The sequence below is a fragment of the Corapipo altera genome, unplaced genomic scaffold (assembly GCF_003945725.1).
Source record: "Corapipo altera isolate COAL_440 unplaced genomic scaffold, ASM394572v1 181, whole genome shotgun sequence".
Classification (NCBI taxonomy): Eukaryota; Metazoa; Chordata; class Aves; order Passeriformes; family Pipridae; genus Corapipo; species Corapipo altera.
The window spans coordinates 616,829-636,882 of record NW_020884999.1 but is presented as its reverse complement, the minus strand read 5'-3'; the positions used below and the strand labels follow the sequence as shown (position 1 = coordinate 636,882).

The window sequence follows — 20,054 nt, the reverse complement described above, 5'->3', positions numbered from 1 at the left end:
AAGACATCTGTGCATAAAAAATGCATACCAGGAGGGAGGAGGGAATACTTCATGTGAAAAATGTAAGTTCTCCCAGGAGAGAGGAGGAGAAATTCACTGATTTATTAGCTCTACATTTTAATTTTAGCATGAGAGAAAATTGTCGAGAGTTTTGAGATGCTTAAAGAGAAGTGGCAGGATGCTAAACCTGGTTTGATCCTGAAAGGTCCCAGTGAGCTGAGTCTTTAGGATTACCTCTACCAAGTCCCCAGACTGGCTCCTTTGGTAATGTGTGGTGTTTGTCAGCAATGCCATATGGCCATGGACCAAATCCAGCTGATGTTTGCTAAATCCTAATGTTGAGCTCTACCAGACTGGGAAGGTGACATCCACACTGCTGTTTGGTGTTTCTCCTCCTGAAAGAGAGGGAGTTACCTTTGGACATCTCCCTTTGCTACATTATCTGCACAATTTCTATTTTCCCTGTTATTCCTCTTGCAGAGGAACCCAAGCTCCAGTTCTGCGTGGTCACCTGCGGATCCTCATGGTGCTGAAATATAGGAGGGTGAAGATGACCTTGAACAAATGAGTTGGTAGTTTTTCCAGCCTAATCAAACCCAACCACTCTGGAATAGCCTTGGTGGGCTGGCCTGGCTGCCACAGTGAGCACAGCGCACGCCCTCAGCTGAGCTCTGCATCTCCACACTGAGATTAGTTTGGATTTTTTAAAGTGCCAACTTGGCAGAAGCCATGAGATAGACCATAAATCGGTTTGGCCACTTCAGTTTTCCAGCTGGGCATGTTTGCTCTCAGTGGGCAGGTTGGCTGGTTGGGTTTTGTCGCCGGTTGGATTTGTTGTTTTGAGGCTTTTTTGTCGCTCCCAGCAAGGGAGAGCAGCCTCATTTGTGTGATTTTTAACTGCCTCGGCTCTTTTTTACTAAATGACATGCTTGCAGTCAAAGAGTTGGCAAAGCTCTTGTTAACTCAGTCAGTGCTGCAGGGGTGATCCTAAAAATACCAAGGAAACCAGTGTGATAAAGACTTGCCACCTCGTTTGTGGCCGTGAGCTGTAATTGCAGGTAATGTGAGATCCCTCAGGCTGCTGCAGCAAGGGTCTGAAGGCACAACTGGTTTTTTTAAGTGAAGATGGTTGTTTTCAGCCTGGCTGAAGTCACAGAGCATCAACACCTAAAACCAATGTGGTTTGGTTTGTTGGGGCTGGAGCATCTCTGAGTTCAGGACAGACTCCAGTTTATTGCAGGGGGCCATGGAGTTATTGGCTTATATCTGTGAAGAGGAAATCTGACTGGTGGCCAGATGCCACCAGCTCCATGGGAAGTAAAAGAGTACACTATATATACATTTGTATATTATATATATTTGAAGTAAAAGGAGTACACTGTATATAACCCTTCCCCTCCTCATCCCTGTGCACCAGCATATTTAATATAATTATGAGTTCTCTGCCAAAATTCCTCAAATTATTATGTCTAAGAATTGCAAATCATAAAAAATAGTCTTGGAAGGCACCTCAGGAGGTCTGATCCATCCCTAGGGCAGGATCAGCTCAGTCTGAACTGCTCCTGACACAACCTTGTCCAGTTTCCAATGGCAGAGCTTCCACACCTTCCCTGGTCATTCTAGTCCAGCACTTTGTTCTTCCCCCACTTCAGTTTATCCTCCTGTTTCCATTGCTGCAATTTTAAGCTCATTCTTTCCTCCCTGTGCACAGCAGACCCAGAGCACATCTATGCTGTGTTTATTCTCCAGCTGCAGTTTCATGTTGATCGAGCTGTTACATTCTCTGGAGTCTTCTTTGAGTTGACTTTGTTGCAAATGTACTATTAGCTCAGTGGCTTTATGGCTTGTTTGGATTTTGTTATTTATTTACGGCTTGTATGGATTTATTGTAGGCATGAGGGTGTTCTTCCTGTACCCCTAATGCCTCTTTGCAGGGCCAATAAAGGACAGGAGTGCACCTTTCCCCAGGGTGATGTGCTCACGTGTCCCTTCCTCGTGTTGGGTGGTGGTGGGAATCACTTTCTTCTTGGCTTCTCCATGGGCACCACCAGTGTGGGATAATTTTAAGATCCACACTAGGCATTTGTAGCACATCTAATATTGCTGCTTTGGCCTGTTTCCTGCAGGATTTAGGAATGGAGTCGACCTCTCTCGATGATGTCCTCTATCGATACGCCAGCTTTCGAAACCTGGTGGATCCAATCACTCATGACTTGATCATCAGCCTTGCTAGATACATCCACTGCCCCAAACCGGTAGGTACCATGATCTCATCACACTTCCATGACTCTGCTGGCTTGGGAGACTGCTGGGAGTGTGGAGCTTTTCCCTGAGTGCCAGAGAAAAAGCCTCCTGGTTACTGCAGTGCCTGTGTGTCTTTGGACCAGGAGGATTTGCTTGGAGATCGTGGTTTGATGGCACAGCGTTGGGGTTTCCAGCTGACCAAGTGACATTCACCTAATGTTGGGTTAGCACTTGGTTTGCAAATTATTTCTGCTTTCTGCCACTTTGTGCCGCATCAGGAATGCTTTGTGCCTCATGAGGATAACAGACCATTCCTCGCCCCATGTGATATTTATCACAACCCAAATGACAGGAGAGTCCCTGACCATGCCTTCAAGGCCGGGTTTCCAAAAAAGCTGGGCTCTGCCATGAGCAGGCTGTGAGTGCAGCCCTGGGCAGATGTGGACTTCTAAAACTATCAGCCCTGTTTGCCCCCTGGCAGCTCTAGCAGCAAAAGGGCTTTGGAAAATCCTGGGCTGGCTCCCTCCATTCCAAGGTAAATGGGACTTTGCATGGTGGCCACTGGCTGCTTGGATATTTAAGGTTTCTTTCCCCAGGTTTTTTTTAAGTAATCAATACTGTCAGTGCAATAAGCACATTTGTTGCACTCTCTCTCCTTGGATTTTGTTGGAGAGGGGGTTGTTTTTGTCTTCTGAGTCAGCAAACTTGGAGCTGGCTCATCTCTTCTTATCTCTATTGCTGAACTCAAGGCTTTTACCCATCTCATGCCTCCTTTTGACTTGCCTGTGGCATTTTTAAGCTCTTCTTGGGAAGGGACCATCCACAGGTGTGATGGGACAGGGGTCTGAGCTGAGACCTGCAGGCATCGCTCTCCTGTACTTGCTGCTAATAATGGGTCTTTAACTTCCTGTGAGAGTGTATGAAGGGATGGAGTCATTCACTGCTGTTTCTTGTGGGTGTTTTACTTAATAATAACCTCCACCAGTATTTAAAAATGAGGGAAATTGCTTTTTTGAGACATTTAAAAATTTTTTTAATGTGGTGAGGAAAAGCCATGGTGATGCTCGGGGTGTGTCTGCCTGGGCTACGGTGTGAAACTGGCTCTGAAAGTGCTTCATGAAACTCTCTGTTTCATGTTGGGAAGGGTGGAGTGGGTGCAGCAACATGCAGGGGACATCAGGGACCCAGATCTCCATCTCTGATTGTCCCGTATCATACAGCATGAGCTCAAAGTACAGACACATCCCCGTGCTGCGTAGCTAAACCTGTGCAAGGGTACTCATAGATCCCTTTCCCTTTTCTTGTGGAGAATAAGATCCTTTCCTTTCTCCTCCCCCATGGGGCAATGAGGTGGGAAACAGGAGAAACCTATTTTGCCGGGCGTGTTTCCAGGCAGAGAGGCCCCGTTCCCCCACTGAGGTTACCCTTTTCCAAAGCATCGTGACTAAGCTGGTTTCTCCTCCACGTCTTGCCCTGGGAGACTGACAGTGAGCCGCGGCCAAGTGTGTGCTCTGCACTCCTCACAAAAACAACCCCAGGCCACTCATGCAGTGCTGAGCTGCTCCACCACCAAGTGCCTGCTTTTCCATATCTCCCTGCACGTTTCTTTTGGCACTCGATGCTGTGGAGAAGCTGGTGCCAGTGTAAGCATGGAGATGCAAACTCCTCATCCTGAATCAGGTGGGCTTCCAGCAATCTGTGGTTTCCTCTACTCAGCCCCAGTGAGGCACATCTGGAGAGCTGTGTCCAGTTCTGGGATCCTCAGGACAAGAGAGATGTGGAGCTTCTGGAGCGGGTCCAGGGGAGAGTGACAAAGATGATGAAGGGACTGGAGCATCTCTCTTAGGAGGAAAGGCTGGGAGAGCTGGGCCTGTTCAACCTCGAGAGGAGACACTGAGAGGAGACTTCATCAATGTCTGTCAGTATGTGCAGGGAGGTGTCAGAGGATGAACCAGGCTCTGCTTGGAGGTGCCCAGCAATAGGACAAGGGGGAATGGACAGAAACTGATGCACAGGAAGTTCTACCTGAATAGGAGGAAGAACTTCTTTATTGTGCTGTGACCACACCCTGCAACAGATTGCCCAGAGAGGGTGTGGAGTCTCCCTCACTGGGGATATTCCAGAACTGTCTGGACACAGTCCAGATGGGACCAGATGAGCCACTGTGCTCCCTTGCAGCCTGAACCATTCTGTGATTCTGCGGTGGTAAAACATGCAATGAAAACCTAAATAAATCCAGCCTGTGCAGCACTGAACACCCTCATCCTCTCCCCCTCCTTTGTGCAGCATCACAGAATATGCTGAGTTGGAAGGGACCTACAAGGATCATCAAATTCAAACCTTAGCCCAGCCCTTAGCCCTGCACAGGACCATCCCCAAGAGTCACACTGTGTGCCTGAGAGTATCATTCAAATGCTTCTTGAGCTCTGTCAGGTTTGGAGGTCAGGCTTTGCAGCACACCACACACTTGCTTTGGTGCTGGAGCAAGGAACAGCTTCTCTGGGCCAGCAGTCCCTTACGAGGCTGTGGTGGCAAATGCTGGCAGGGGGCAAGTGCTCACATGAGAGTGGTGACAGCTGTATTAATGCAGCAAAGAACATACTGTCTTCTGTGGTGCAGCGAGGAGCTCCAGGGGCTCACAGACATTTGCTGAGCCCTGGGGCATCCCCAGGAGGTGGATGGGTGTTGCCTTGGAGAGGAAAGCAGGGGTTGTGCAGGGGACAGACAGCAAGTGCAGCAACAGCAGGACTGTGCTGCAGCTCCTGGTCCGTGACTTTGCCTTGCTCAGGTTTGAGTGCCGCAGGCTGTGCTTTAACTTTACCCTCTTTTTTTCGGCAGCTCGGGATACTGGGTGAAAAGTCATTTCATCCCAGTGTTTCCTGGTGGTTTTCTGAGACACTGATTTTCTTTAAGTCCCTGGAAACCTGCAAACCTCAGTCACCTGGGTTATTTTCCATCTCCCAGTCCTCTTTCCCTCCCTGCAGTTTCTTTGACAGAGACTTGGCAGCGACGTACGAGAGCAGGAGAGAGCTCAGGGCCAGGAGTGTTGCAGAAGTTTGGGCTTTTGCTTTGCCTGCCAAAGGAATGTCTCTGCATCCTGTGGCACAAATATCCGTAAATATGTAGGTTGAGGCAGCTGTGACCTTGCCCACATCCATATGGAGGTGGAAGAGGTGGGAGAGATGGGGATGATCTCGACCCTGGTCCCTATTAACCTGCTTTATTAAATATCTCTCTGCTCAGGGCTTTGGGGTCTTGCTTTCCCCCTCCCTCCTGGAGAGAGCACTGAGCACTTCCCTGACTTTCTGTACATTACTTTTTTACTCAGCCTCTATTTATACCACCCTTAGCTTAAAGGTGACCCCTTGGTCTCTCCTCTGAGCTAAAATAAAGCTCTGGGTAAACGTGTCCTGGTCTGTATGGCCAGAAAAAAGTTGGCCTGGGTTCTCCAATGTGACTGTGGCTCAGCACAGTTCAGTGGATGCTTATTCCAGCCAGTAAATTCAAACTTGCAGCAAGGCAGAAAACTTAACTTGTGCTGGAGGAGCCTGGATTGCTACGAATGAGCCCTGAGTATGGAAATCATTTGGGTGAGATTTTGTATGGACGTCATGGGCTGGATTGTGTCTCCCAGACCCTGCTGAGATCCCAGCCTTGCCTGAGGCACTTGAAAGCTCTTTTCCAGATCATTTGGAAGTCAGGGTTTGGATTTGGTCCCATCCCTACTTACTGATGTATAATGCAGTTCAACCAAGCCCAGGTGCCTTGAGTACCCCTTCCTGGAGGGGCTGGGATGTGCCTGAAGCACGGCCACGCAGCATCTCCGGAGACACTGATGGAGCTGTGTGGGAGCAACTGCCCAGGGTTGCTCTCTGACAGAGGAGCTTTCGGATGGAATAAATGCTGCTGTTGCATTTCAGCATAGTGTTGAGTGGTGGCCACAGATGCTGCTATTGGTATTTGTCACCTCCTTCAGCTGTTGTCAACCTTTGGGGTTCCTCACACCTCAGAAGAGGCAGTTCTGCTCTTCAGGAAACTCTCACACTCCGCAATGAGTTTTCTAATGTCGGTTCAATGGGGTGTTTGCATTGGGTCAAAGACATTTGAACAAGTGTTTTCTTCCCCACGGCCATGACCTTGGGGCAGTCTTTTATCTTCCTGCCTCTCTCCGATGCCAACCCCATGGAAAGGTGCCAGGCGTGTTCCTTGGAGAGCAGCTCAGCCCTCTCTGCAAACGTCGCTTTCCAAAACCCGTGCTGGGGTGAGGAGGCTGCTGGTACAGCCCCCAGGGCAAGGTCTGTCTGTCCCCATGGTCAGGCAAAGGGGACAAAATGCTTTATCAAAGCCACGTGGTGTGGGATGGAGTGGCCACAATGCCCTGTATCTTTCCTGTGGCCGCTCCGGTTTCCAGTGGGAAGGAGCTGAAAACACAAACACGTCAGGAGCAAAGGGCCCCTGTAAAAAATTCACAGGTCTTCTTGCCAGCAGGAATATTTGGCTGCAAACTATTGGAAAATTAAACCAGTTTCTTTTTCCACACACCAAAGCCACACGTATGGATGAATGATGGCCGGGATAGGGAGGGAGTCAGGCTTTCCTCCAGACTGAGGACTTGCTGAATTTGGGATAAGCACTAAATGGGGCTAAGGGGGGGAGGAGAAAGTGAAGCCTTGGGCTTCACAAGCCTTTTTGGCCTTGTGACCTTGGGCTGTTGGATTGCACCAGTTCTTGCTGGCCTGGGGATGTACTGTGGAAGCTCCTCCAAGCCCTGAAGGCTGCCCAGAGTAAATACACAGTGAGATTTTGGCTTTGCTGACCCCCATCCTGCTGCTTTCTCTGAAGGAAGGCTTTTCTGCAGGTCAGTGGCCAGGGAAGGGCTGGCAGAGCAGTTTAGCAAAGCCCCACCAAAGTCCAACTTTGCCTGTCCATTCTCCTATTGGTGCCTGCACCTCTTAGGCAGCAGCTCCTCCAAGGCAACAGTTGAAAGACGTGATCCCATTCACACACAGGGTGTGAGATGTGGGCAAACACCTCAGAGTGGAAGCTGTGTACAGCACAGAACATGGTCCACAGCTTCCCCACCAAAATTCGTAGTGTTTCAAGATGTATGGTGACAGCAATGGGTATGGGGAGGGTATTTAAAACCTCTTCTAAGCAGTTGGTGTAGCTGGAGAAGTGACTGGAAGCAAAATGGATTTTGCCTATGTAGTTCTGGATGGATTGAAGATCTATATTCCTGTTCACTTCTGTGTCATTTGAGCAATATATGCTTAGCCACATCCGTGGCTCAGCTGCCTTTTCCTGCATGAGCTCCAAATTGATCAGGTTTGCAAAATGGGTTTGATTACATGAATTGTCACCCATGAAAAGAAGAAAATATGGAAAGAGAAAGTGGTTATTGTGATCTGGATGAAATAATTTATTTCTCTCCCTTCTTCAGCCCTGTGGTGTAAAGACTTAACTTACAAATGATGTTGGGGTTTTTATGCCCTGCATTTTTAAAATATGTTATTTCTGATGGAGCTGCACTGAAGCTCAAATGAGCATTTTTCCTCTCATTTATCCTGTGTGCTGTAACATGTGGCTAGAACTGTATTAATCAACTCAGTTTATACAGGGTGAATGTAATCAGGGCACCATGACCACTAGCTCGGTGCCTTTATCCCTAAACCAAGCCATAATCCAGCTCCTCCATCATGTGTGTTGTTATTTGATCTTGAATTCAAATTACCATTCCAAGCTTCTGACATCAAACTTGTTTTTACAGCAGTATGAGCTGAAATTGTAGGTATGGAGCAATGACTTGTTGAGGGACACTCTGGCATAGGGTGTCAGGAGAGCTTGTCATCCTCAGAGAGTTTCTTACCTTTCCCTTTTACTGTGAGACGTGCAAGGAAAATCTCACACATCTTGCAAAGCTCTCAGATTCCAGATGCAAAGTGCTATGAGAGCACTAAGTATTACTTATTCTTTGCTTTAAGAAACATCACAGAAGGAGGCTGATTTATGAACAAAATCCCTCTAAACCCCTAAATATCTGATATAAAAGCAAAGGGGATGATGGGGATTCAGCTAAGTCTATTCTGTATGAATGGCTCTTTCTGGGGGTTTTTTGGCTGGTCTTGCTCCAAGTGTGAAGATCACTCTTTATGGATATTTAAGACATCTGCAATACATTAAAATGTCCTGAAGTATGAAAGAGGCTGCAAAGCTCAGGCCCCACTAATGACAGCTCTGGTTCTCTGCTAACTTAATGTGCCATGCTCTCTGCTCATCTTGCCTTTGAAAAACGAAAATGTTCCCTAAAGCCCTTGTGTGTGAGCCAAAGCTGAGCAGAGTGCCTCGGTTGGAAACAGGGGAAAATTGCACTTTGCAGGTTTTTAAAGTATTAAGGCTAAAAGGGAATAATGGTGAGGTCTAGATGGCCTGTGATGGTGCCACTGCTGGCAACTTAATGGATTGTGGATGGAGAAGGGATGAGCCCCGCCTCAGCCTCCTTAGCCAAACCCTGTGGGGTGCAAGGAAGCCCCTGCTGTCCTTATCCCTCCCAGCCTGATAAATGTGCTCCCCAGCACTCAGTTTGCATGTGGGGATGTTGAGCAGTTAATCACAGTCTGATCATAAAATCATTTATGTTGGAAAAGACCCTTCAGATCATCAAGTCCAGCCATTAACCACTCCAAGCGTGGCCAAGGTGACTTTTATCATTAACCACTCCAGTGTGGCCAAGGTGACTTTTATCAAACTTCTATCTTTTTCTCTCTTTTTGGGTTGCTTAACCCCAAAATCCCAGTGCCAGCTGGCAGAATTGCCAGGCCCTTTGCTCAGTTCCCACAATAATAGGACGACCTTTCCTAACCACGGTGTAACCATCTGCAAACCCTCCGAAATGCCGCAGGGTGGATTTTATCGGCTCGGAGGTGGATTTTGCAGTGCCTCCAAAATGTCAGGTGCCACATCATGCAGCAAGTGATGTGTGGAGAGCTGCGTGCTCAGCTTCCCTTTTGCTGCCAAGCAGTTGAGAGCGTCTTGGTGACACCAGTTGTCAGTGACGAGCATCATCGCGCGGGTCGGAGCTGGAGCAGGAGATTAAAACAAGAGCCAGCAGCAGGAAAAGATATTTCATGGCTATCTTGGGCTTACCATGGGGATAAAGAAGAGTCTGTGGGTGAGGCTGTAGTTGCCCAGTTTAGCTTTGGATCTTTCCTAAGGACCGTTTCACCCACAGCCTCTCCAAGCGTCCCCAAGGGAAAGGACGGATGAAGCAGCAGGTACCTCATTAAACAGTAACAACATATTTTATTGATGTTTTCTGATGGCAATTGACGTTTGAGTTCAGCTCATTTAGCTTTTAATCAGAACATAATTTACCACAAAGGAAGGAAGCATATTGATTCCCTGCCTCCTGGCAGGAGTGTTATTTATTTACCTGGAGTGCTGAGGAGTGCGTGGCAGGGACCTGTCCTGTGGGATGGCTGGAGGGCAGAGCTGCCACTTGGATGGGTATTTTAGTATCTGTTTCTAGCCTAACTCACAGGTGTGTCAATACTAAGTGAGCAAGTGGTCTGCTGGCAATGTGGATTTGCAGAAATGAGTTTGAGGGGTTTAATGAGCAGTTCCCTCTCCGTTGATAGACCACTGCTGATGGCTGAGGAATTGATGTGGTGTGCGGGTACATCTGACTCTGTTAAGACAAAAAAAGGCCTACTCACCATTTACCAAGGTGGGTGAAAGAAGCTCTGATAGATATTAGGACCCAGTCTTAGCTGTTTTGGGGCTGCAGTCAGCTGGTACACCCATTTTTCAACCCTGATCACTGGAGGCTGTCAGTGCTGGGGCACGTTTTGATAACCCCTGCTGCACCACAGCAAATCTGCTGCTCTCCTGCAGCATCTGGGGGAACAGATGGAGATGGTGACGTGCCCAGGGTCTCTACCCCAAATCCTGCCTTTGCCCCATGCCAGGGACTTGAAGAAAAATCTATTGTTTTGCATGTACCCCAAATTTCAGATTCTGTGCACCGTGGCCAGGCTTTGCACCAGAGGTGCTGAGTACCGGTGGTGCTGCAGGGTGAGCTGAAAGCACTGAGGATAAGCCACTGGTACTGTCAAAGAGCTCTCTGTGCCCTTTCCTTCTGGTTCCTCAAGCCCTGTATGAGAAAGGGAAAGAGCCCTACCAGCATTTCACAGTGGGGAAAAGTGATGCCTGGATTTGGGAAAGGTTGTGCACAACGCTGAACTCACCAGGCTGAACCAAAACACCTCTGGCTCTTGGAAGCTCTCTCATTTCTAGCACAAATCCCGGAATTTGAAGAGTTACTGGCATTTAGCCTGTCTGCAGCATCACAGCTGTCCTGACATATGCTTCAGGCTATTTCTTGGAGCAAGGAGAAGTTTGTCCCTTTGCTGCTGATCTCCAAGCTCTTGCCTTGGCAGCTCCCAGCACAGAGTCACCTTGCAGGGGCAGCTGTGCATCCCCTCGGTTTGGCTCAGAGATGCTTTCACCCAGCCAAATAGAGGAGGTGTCTCAGTGAGCAGCATTGCAGGTTTGGGGTGGGGCACAGACCCCTCTGTCTGGTTCACCCCATGTGTAAAATGTGCCCTCCTTTCCCTGGGAATCACCATGTGATGTGCCCTCCTTTCCCTGGGAATCACCATGTGATTGATCCTTCCAGTGGGGATGCACCTGCCCCACCTCTAGCAGGCAAAAAAGTAATAAAGAGAAGCAAAGAGATGAGTTCTTGTAGCTAGGGAAGGTGCCAGGAGGATTTTCAGTGATTGCTCTTCCTAGATGGCAGGGACTGTGATTTCTGGTTGAAGTCCAGCAAGTGATTATCTCACAGTTTGGGGTATTTGAGGATTTGGGTAAGAGCTTTATCCCACCCTTTCCATCTTCAAAGAGTTTTGCAACCATAGGGTAATTTGCTAATCCTCCCAGTTTCTCTGTCACTTTCCTTTTTCTCCTTGCCATCCATCCTTCCAGGAAATCCCCAGTACAGCTCTTGTGTCTGCATCCATAGTTTCACATCTGCTTGGAGCACATGATGAAGTGACCCCACTCCTTCCCTGAGCTGTTGCTGGGAGAGCTTGGATGCTGTTGACTGCTGCTTCCTTACTGTGATCTTATCTTTTTCCTTTAAAAAAAAAATTAGGAAAATTCCCAGTTCTCTTGTGCCTACGAGGGCCCCACAGTGGTTAATGAGCTGGAGACGAGCATTGCTCTGAGGGTTATGCCCTCGCCCCGGGATTCACATTTGCAGGGAACAACAGGGACTGATGTGAGGGGTTCGCTGCTGCCCCTCCCCAGGCTCTCATGCACATCATGAGGCTCCCAGGGCTGTGGTGAGGGGCTGAGAGCCTCCAGGGAACGACATAAATATTTGCAGCAGTATCCCAGGGACGCTCCTGGTCTCCTCCAGCAACAATAACAGCCTGGACTGGGGTTTGCTTCCCGTGGGATCTGGTGCGGTGCAGCTGAGACACAGGCTCTGCAGGAGACTTGTTGGGCTGGGAAAGTCTCTGCGTGGTGTCCTACATCTGGGACATAAATAACCAAAGAATCCACATCTGGTTTAGCCCTGGGGGGAGGTGGGTGCAGAGGACAGTGAGAGGTTCCTGCATTTAGCAGCAAAGGCAGGTGGGATGTTCCCTGAGAAATACCAGCTCCTGCAGAGAGTGGCCAAGGCAGGGTCTGGCTGAAGAGCCGGGTTTGCTCAGGGCAGGATGGTGGGAGGCATCACAGACACCATGCTAAGCTCTGTGCCCCCATCACTCCATCCCTGAGCAGGGGCTGAGAGGCTGAGAAGTAGAGGAGCCCCTCAGGAGGCAGAGCACTTTCTGCAGCCTGAGGCTGGACAGGTAAGTAGAGACATCAGGCAAAGGATGATGCTGTTTTCCAAAACACGATGGAGCTTCGCCTGCAAACTGCTCTTGGCCAGCCACAGAGAGTGATGGGGAGCTCTGCACCCCCTGGGCAGGAGCTGCCCCTGGGTTCTGCATCCCCAAGGCTCTGAAATCAATCCTCCCTGTCTGTGTGTGGAGGAGGAGGGTGAGTGCCATCACCCACTGACCACACTGACTTCAGCAGGCATTGGAGGTTGACACCTCTGACGGCCCTTCCCGTTGTCAGCCCAGTCAGCAGCACCTTGGGTGTTTTTCTCTTTGCTGTTCTGCACCAGCTGTAATGATTATCTTGCCAGTTGGTTGTTTGCTGAGATATTTCCAGGGTAATGAATGTCTCTTCTGGATTTTTAGCTGCTCTCTTTGTTTTATAGCAGCTCCCTGTGTCTGTCAGGAGGGTACAGATGCATCTGTCATTAAAAGGATGGTCCAGTGACCTTTCCAGGAATGGACACTGGCACCTAAATAGCCTCCCCATTGGTGACTTTGTTTATAGCACTCTAGTGGGCCCAATTTATTTGGGTGAGGACCTTACTGTGTATGTCAGGAACATGTGTTGGAGTGATGCTGCTCAAAGGCCTCCTCCACAGGCACAGCTTTGCTGTGCACATCTCGGGCAGGCACTGGGCATCACAGCACGGGGCAGTGCAGCTGGTGGGTGCAGATCCCTGCCATTCCCCACGCTGTTCTGACTGCTGCTCATTCCTCCTCTGCTGTGGAAGCTAAGCTGGGTACCCTCCAGTAGCTCTCACAGAAGATTTTTATATTCTTTTTTGCAATTTCCCTTTATCTTACATGTCCCCCCCAGGGCCATCTATCACCTCGAATTTTATTGCCTTCTTTAATTGCTTCTCTGAAGTCCAAGTGTAATATTACTCCAGGATCCTTTTGAATAACTTCCTGAGTTGCTGCAGATCCCGTTCATCTCGTACTTCTGGCTCTCTCGATAAGCCCCACTGTACATTGCTTTTCATTTTGGTGTGCCAACACCGAGTCCAAGGCCTCACGCTTTGGCCTTTCATCAAAGCAGATGGGGAGTGCTGCTTATGGCAGGACCTGAGCTGCCATGAGCTCAGTGCTGGAGCCGTGCTGAGACAGGGGTCACCGAGCCCAAAGCTGAATTTCCCATGCCAAAAAAATGCATTTTTCCTGTAAGAAGCCAAATGGCCCTTCTCCTATAAGAGACCTTCATTCTCTTCCAGGACCAGCTGCTCTTTTTTTGGCCATTTCATGATGTGAATTAATTCTGGGGCACATCCTTCCCTTACAAAAGCCATCAGGGTGTCTCTGCTGCCAGTGAATGTTTGGCCTTAACCTTGAGCAGGGGGAGGCAGGGGTGGTGTTTGGCCTCATGGCTGAGTACCTGGAGAAACTCAGGAAAAATCAAGTGGAATTAACTCAGTTGCAGTGAAACCTTCTGGGAACAACCTCATTGTTATTAAAATGGCCTTTATTAAATTTGTTCTGTCCCTCCTCTAATTTGAATTAAAACAGATGTGATTTATTTTCAAAAGAAGTTCTGCACGGTGTTGTTGGGTGGTCAGATTGGCCCATCTAAAGCCAGTATTGTCACTTTACTTAGATCTAGTTTTCCTCCATGTGGACAAGATATGTCACTTCCATCCACTGTGCCAATATCTGCTTGCCTTTGGGCATCATCCACCTCATCACTCATTCTCCACATGCTGGTTCTCTTCCCAGAGGAGCCTGTAATGATGGAGAGGGAAATGCAGTGCCCTTATGGTGATATTTTAAGGACACCTCCCTGGAGAGCTCTTCCCTACAGCACAAGGGGGGTTTCTCATGCCTTACCTGAGGAATTCAGCCATGCAGCAAGAGGGATTTGTTGCTGCTGTGGATCCTCCCCCGCTCACCTGGATGGGATTGTAGGGTACTGCCATGTTTCAGCCTTCAGTGAGGTGGGAATGGTGGATTTAAGGCCTTTCCTACCTCCTCAGCTCCTGGTCTCACAGGAGGAGGACAGTTCTGAAGGCACATCTGGGGGTGGGCGCTGGGGCTGCAGCACAGATGTCTGCAGGCAACAAGAGGCTGCAGTTTAGCCCCAAGCTTTGAAAGGGGAAAAAAAAAAAAAAGGAAGAAAGGGAAGAAAAAAAGAAAACCAGCAAGTCATTAGATGACTTCAGCTCTGCGTGACTACATCAAAAGGGAAGGCGGCGTAAATTCGGGTTCTATTCAGCGCCGGGGCCGGGCCAGGGAGCAGGATGCAGTTCTGGTGCCAGCAGCCAGGGAAAGACATTTTGGGGCCACAGGAGCAGCTGCAGGTTTTGGGTGGGCAGAGCTTTCTCCCAGCCACCGTGTTGACCTGGGTTATGGGGGGGTTCACCCGCTCTGTGCTGGTGGGTGGTGGGCGCGGCTCTCGCTGATTCCCTGAGATGTGTCCCTGTGCCTTCTCCTCCTGCCTTCCCAGCAGGTGTTTGGAGGTCTCTGTGTCCCATCAGCTTTAGGATGTGTCAGGGACCTCACAGCGTGTGAAACCTTCGCACGTGGGGCCATTTCACAGTGGTGAGGCAACATTTCCTCTTCATTTCATTGTCATCCTTTCCAGACTCTATCCCTACAGCAACAGGGGTTACTGGGGATTTGCTCTCTTTTGCTTCTTGCTGATTTTTTAATAACTGATTTGATACACATTAAAGCCATTGAGGATGATCTGTCCTAGGGTTTCCCAGAGCATCTCTCACTATTTTATGCCTTTGTTTAACTGTGTAATAACTCCATTTATCATTGTGAACATAGGGTTTTTTGTCTCTCAGCTGTTTGGGTTTTTTTGCTTAATAGTCTGAACTATTATCCCATTGTCCCAGCTAATCACCCAAGACACGGAAAAAAACCGTAAGGAGGAGGATTTGGAAGGAAATATATCACTCTCTGTATTTTTTTGTGTGAAATAGGTCATGTTTTAAGGTTTACCCTCTACTGAATTCTATGGAAGGAGTATTTCATAGAATATGAAATATACACCAAATATTTCATATGCAGGAATGGTGCTCCCAGGGTGAGTGCAGTTTCCTTGGCTTGGGGCTGCAGTGGTTTGTGCCTGGACAGAGCTTTTTGTGCATCAGAGCAGCAACTGCAAATCCTGCAGCATCCAGAAAGTGATGCTGCAAGTTTGAAAAGTTTTTAAAAAGAAACCAAGAAGGGAAAAAAAATATTTTTTAATCAAGTCAAAATCATGATTCGGGAGGGCCAGTATGGAAGTTCTTGTGTGTTAAGATTTGCAGGACAGCACTTTTTTTTTTAATTTCCCCGGGATTGATTGTGAGTGACAGAAATGTGGGACTGTGTAATGACACAAAAAAAACCTGTCGCTTCCTCCGCCTGCAGACAATGGCTAATTGTTCTAATTTGGGTCAATCCCCTGCTGTGCTGCAGCAGGAATTCTTCACCAGGGCTCTTTAATCATTAACGTTGGCCTATTTTACAGGATGTTTGGCCCCAGTGCAGCCCCCCCAGTGCTCTGCACATCACCAGGGATTTTGCTGCTGGAGGAGGAGCGGGTGATTAATTTCTTAATGAAAACAAATTAATTTGCAATAACATCTTTATCACGAGGCTTTCCTATGCTTTGTGTCCTCCTCCGAGTTCTCTGGCTGCTTCTTCTGGAGCAGTTTGTGAACCCAAATCTTACGTCTTGCATCGCCCAGGAGTTGTTGCCACGTGGTGATGCAAGGAGGGCAGGCAGCGATGCCAGGGTTGTTTTTCCCAGTAAAACCATGGTCCTGTTCATCCCGTGTTTGCTTTCCCATGGTGTAATCCCTCTGCTTCCAATTAGCCCCTCCCTCTCTGGCAGGGCAAGGAACACGTCCAATTGGGGATGGCTCATTAGTGGTTCAAGGTGGTGTGCAGATGCCAGGTGATGCCTCACCCACAGGATCTGTCCTGGGGTGCGGGTGGAGGCTGAATGGTTTCCCCTCTAGACCACATTTTACACCATCAGTGAGGATAAAACTGGTCCCCCTGCAGAACCCAGGGCAGGTTTGGCAGGACACAATGTGGTGATCCTGGCTCTTGGCCTCTACCTGCTCTCGCTTATCCCTGGAGTTTGACTGAATCCTGTTTCCAGCCCTTCATCCAGAGGTCCCCTTCCAGGGCTGGAGCCAGCAGCAGGACCCTGGTGGTGCCCAGCACATGCCTGGGGCATCCCCTCCCCCGTGGGGACAGACAGGGCTCAGCTCATGCCACTCCCCCTTGTTTTCCAGTTGAACGGGATCCCGCTGGCGCAGGGCTGGTTGCGGATTGCAGATGGGGCATGTGCCATGAATCCCTGTCCCAGCTGAAATCTGTTAAAGGATTAAAATCTCATGAATCTCTGGGCTCCTCCCAGCAGTGAGCAGCCCTTTGCTTCTCCAGGGCAGGCAAAGGCAGAGGAGAATGATGGGGAAAGGGGCCCTTTGCAGGGAAGAGCCTCTGCTCTCAATTTTCCCCACATCCCTCCTCCAATCCAGGCTTTGCCTCGTACCTGATGGCTGGGAGCTGGGCTGGGTCTCTGACAGTTTGAGGGGGACACAGTTGAATAGAAACCAAGATATTGCCCAAAAACTGCTTCCCTGAGCTAAGTCTTGCACCACCTGGGCAGGATTCTGTCCATGCAGGATCTCTACACGTGTGTGCAACACCATGGCACTGAGAGTTTTTGGGAACTCATGGATATTTCCAGATGTGTGACTGATGGATCTCTGGGGAGCTCAGTTGAGCTCGTCACCAGCCTCTTACCAGCATTTGTCTGCTGGCTTGTGAGTGCAGTGCTAAGGGAAAGGCCATATCCCAGCTCTATGAAACAGGCTTTTTCCTGGCAGCACTGTCAGCTGGGAAAGCTGAGCTCTCTGTGTGGTCTGTCCTATCTCCCCAACCCTGAGATGTTGTGCAGTTTTCCTCCCAGAGTCTGGAAACCAGAGTACCAAATGCACTTTCCCACGCACGTACCCACGAATGCCTGATGTTACAAGGGCCAGACCTTATGTGGTATCACTGGTGATGCCTTTGTTAGAGATTCATCCCTGTGTGTTATTCCAGGAATGATTGCTGCTGCAGTTTGGGTCTGATGGTGGGACAACGTGCTCCTTGTGCTTTATTATTGCCCTTTCTATGGAAAGGGCACGTGGTGTTTGCCAAAAGCCAGCACTGTGGGTTTTGGTCTCTGTGGGCTGAGGGAAGTCTGCCCTGCCACTCATGCACCCTCTGACCACAAAACCCCAGCTTTACACTGATCTCGCATGAGTGATGTGATCCAGACTGGAGCAGATGGGGCAAAAAGACCTTTTGGCTGGTGCTTTTCATTTTGTGGGAAGCAGTTAAATCACTGGAAACAGCAAGGCAGGATGGCAGCAGGATCTGCCTGCCCAGTGGGGTTTGGGGCTTCTCTTCCATCACGCCTGAGGATGCTGATGGTACAGACAGCGAGGTTAAAACTTTGCCAACACAGGCAAGCTGGGCTGATTTTTAAGCTGACTCAGTTTTCAAACAGTCTCTTGGGCTCAGTCCCACGAGGGTGTGCGTCAGCTTCAATTGTTTCCTGATAGATTTGGATCATAAACAGTGAACGAGCTTTTGTTTAGACCATAAGAGGAGCCTTTGGCACTGTACCAGCAAAACTCCCTTCTCCTGCACACAAGTTCTGTGCAGCCCAGGGCAGCCCTCGTGTGCCAGGGATCACACCTGGGGCTGCTCTGGAGACTCCTGCAAACTCTCAGGAGGAATTGCAGAGGTTCTGGAAAGTACCTAAAAAATGTGGGTTCTTGAAGCAGAAAGATTTGTGTCTCACCCATGGGCAGGTGAAGTGCAGTGATGGGAATGAGATGTGCAGAAGTAATGAGTGCTTTGAGGGCTCTGAAATGGACTGTTTGTTTATCCCAGTGTTTAACTGGAGCGCTTAGCTACAGACCATGCATGAGTTGGTGTGTGTAGAAACTATGTTCTCTAAATCATATTTTAAAACTCAAAAATAGAAGTAACCCAGTGTGTGCAGGGCTTGGGAGCTGAGCTTGTGAAGAAAAAGGGCTGAAAGAGTGGTCTGTTTGGGATGACCACGGAAGGATGAACTGGGTGTGGCTGCTGATATAGAGGATTAAAACACTTTGTCCTGCTGTAGCCTCTTTCGTTGGACCCCCCTCAGTGTGCTGTGTCAGTGCTGATGGACGATTTGCTGGGTTCTGTTGAGAGGAATTCTTTGGGCTGAAGTTCTCAGAAATCAGTTTGATGTGAAATTCAGGTCTGGACCCACTGCACTAGAGGTCTGGCAGCTGAAGGGGAAAAGCCTCTTATTGGAGAGGCAAGATGATCCTGTCACATTTGTACCAGCAAAAATTTGGGTTTTTTGCTTTCTCAGCTTCTTTTCCACGTTCTCTTGTGCATCATTTCACTTCCCCAGCAGTTCAGTTGTTGGGAGATAATACTGGAGACAAATTTAATTATCTCTTTCAGGGTTATGTTGGACGTAATTTGCAGCACAGAATGTCAGCGCTGTGTACTTACTCCACAGCATTTTAGCACATTGTTTCCTTCTCAACAAGGAGTTTTTTTCAGAGGATGCAGGGAGGGCTGGGAGATGGGAACCCCCGTGCAGCACCCAGGGTGGACGCTCCTATTTCAGGGGTTGCTGCGGTGCTTTGCAAGAGAACAGCTGAAAAAGAATAAAACAGATAAAAATGAAAGCTGATGGTACCTGGCAGCTTGCTGCGGATATTACACAAAGGTAGAAAAAATAGGGAGGTGTCAAAACTCGTGGTGTTTTCATCTCGCTTTGGGGATGGTGGTTACACAGCGAGGAAGGTGTTGCTGGCAGAGAGCGCTGGGAGGGAGCGGCGTGTGCTGTTGCCTTCCCGAAATGTGTTGAGGCTTTAATTAAGGAATGACTGCAATGTGTTTCCAGACCTTCCAGTGGAAAACATGAAATAAAACCTTGTCTTTCATTTTTTTTTCTTTTTTACCTGTGTTAATTAGCCAGGCTGAGGCTCCCAGGGTTCACCCACCCCCAGGCCCAGAGCAGTACCTGGTTCTTGCCGCAGGGTCGCCGGCGGGAGAGTTGCTGTGGGCATGCCTGAGGTTTAGCACAGGCTGACATCCCCTTGAAATCTGTGGGATTAAAACCCTTGTTTCAATTTAAGCGTGGTGATAAATGAGGTGTTGAAAAGCATGGGTTTAAATATGCTCTTAAACCCATATTTCCTGGGAATAGGGAGGTACATCCGTCAAACGCTTGCGGAGCTCAGGTGAGAAATGGCTCCTGGCTCACGCTGCTCCCGGCTCGTGCTGACACAATGTTTTCCATACACCATGCCCTGCTGGTATCTGTGGATCTGGAGTTTCTACCTGAGCTGCTGAAATCACCTGTCACTGCGTGCCTTTGGTGCAGATGGAGCTGGGAAGGTATCACCCTGCATTAAATCAGCTTTTGATTAATGGTAGTTACTGCATAGGCACTTGGATATGTCTGGGAATAAACTACCCCAATTTATGTTAAGACTTCATTCTTACAGAGTGGACTGAATAGAGAAACTAAAAACCACAAGTCCCGCACTGATGTTTCTGCTCCAACCATCTGTAGAGACGCCCTTTGTGTCCTGTTTGTTGGGTTTTTTTTTACCCTGAGAAAACCTGATGTAATTGTTTTCCTGTACACCCAGAGGTGATTTGTCAAAATCCCAACTGCTCCTTGGTAATTCAATATTTATGATGTCTTTATAAGGCCGGTCCTGCTCTGCTGACTCGGAGGCGAGGGGGAGAATACATTGCATAAATTAGGCTGCATGAAACACGAGCTCACAGCTCTGCTGGGGCACCTGGGCAGGGAGGACGTGAAGGCAGCAGTAATTGGGTGTCCAGCATCATCTTCCTCAGCATCTCCCTCACCATCTTCCTCATCATCCCTACTGGCTTGTCCCAGCACACAGA

At 48.8% G+C, this 20,054-nt stretch overlaps 1 protein-coding gene across 2 annotated transcripts in view; it reads left to right on the top strand.

Moving 5' to 3' along the window:
* LRRC75A (leucine rich repeat containing 75A) overlaps positions 1 to 20,054 on the top strand; it is a 70,398-nt gene that overhangs the window by 23,366 nt on the left and 26,978 nt on the right. For both annotated transcript variants that reach the window (XM_027666906.1, XM_027666905.1), the window contains exon 2: positions 2,127 to 2,255. In XM_027666906.1, coding sequence (XP_027522707.1) covers positions 2,127 to 2,255 — 129 coding nt within the window. The remainder of the gene's footprint in view (positions 1 to 2,126; positions 2,256 to 20,054) is intronic.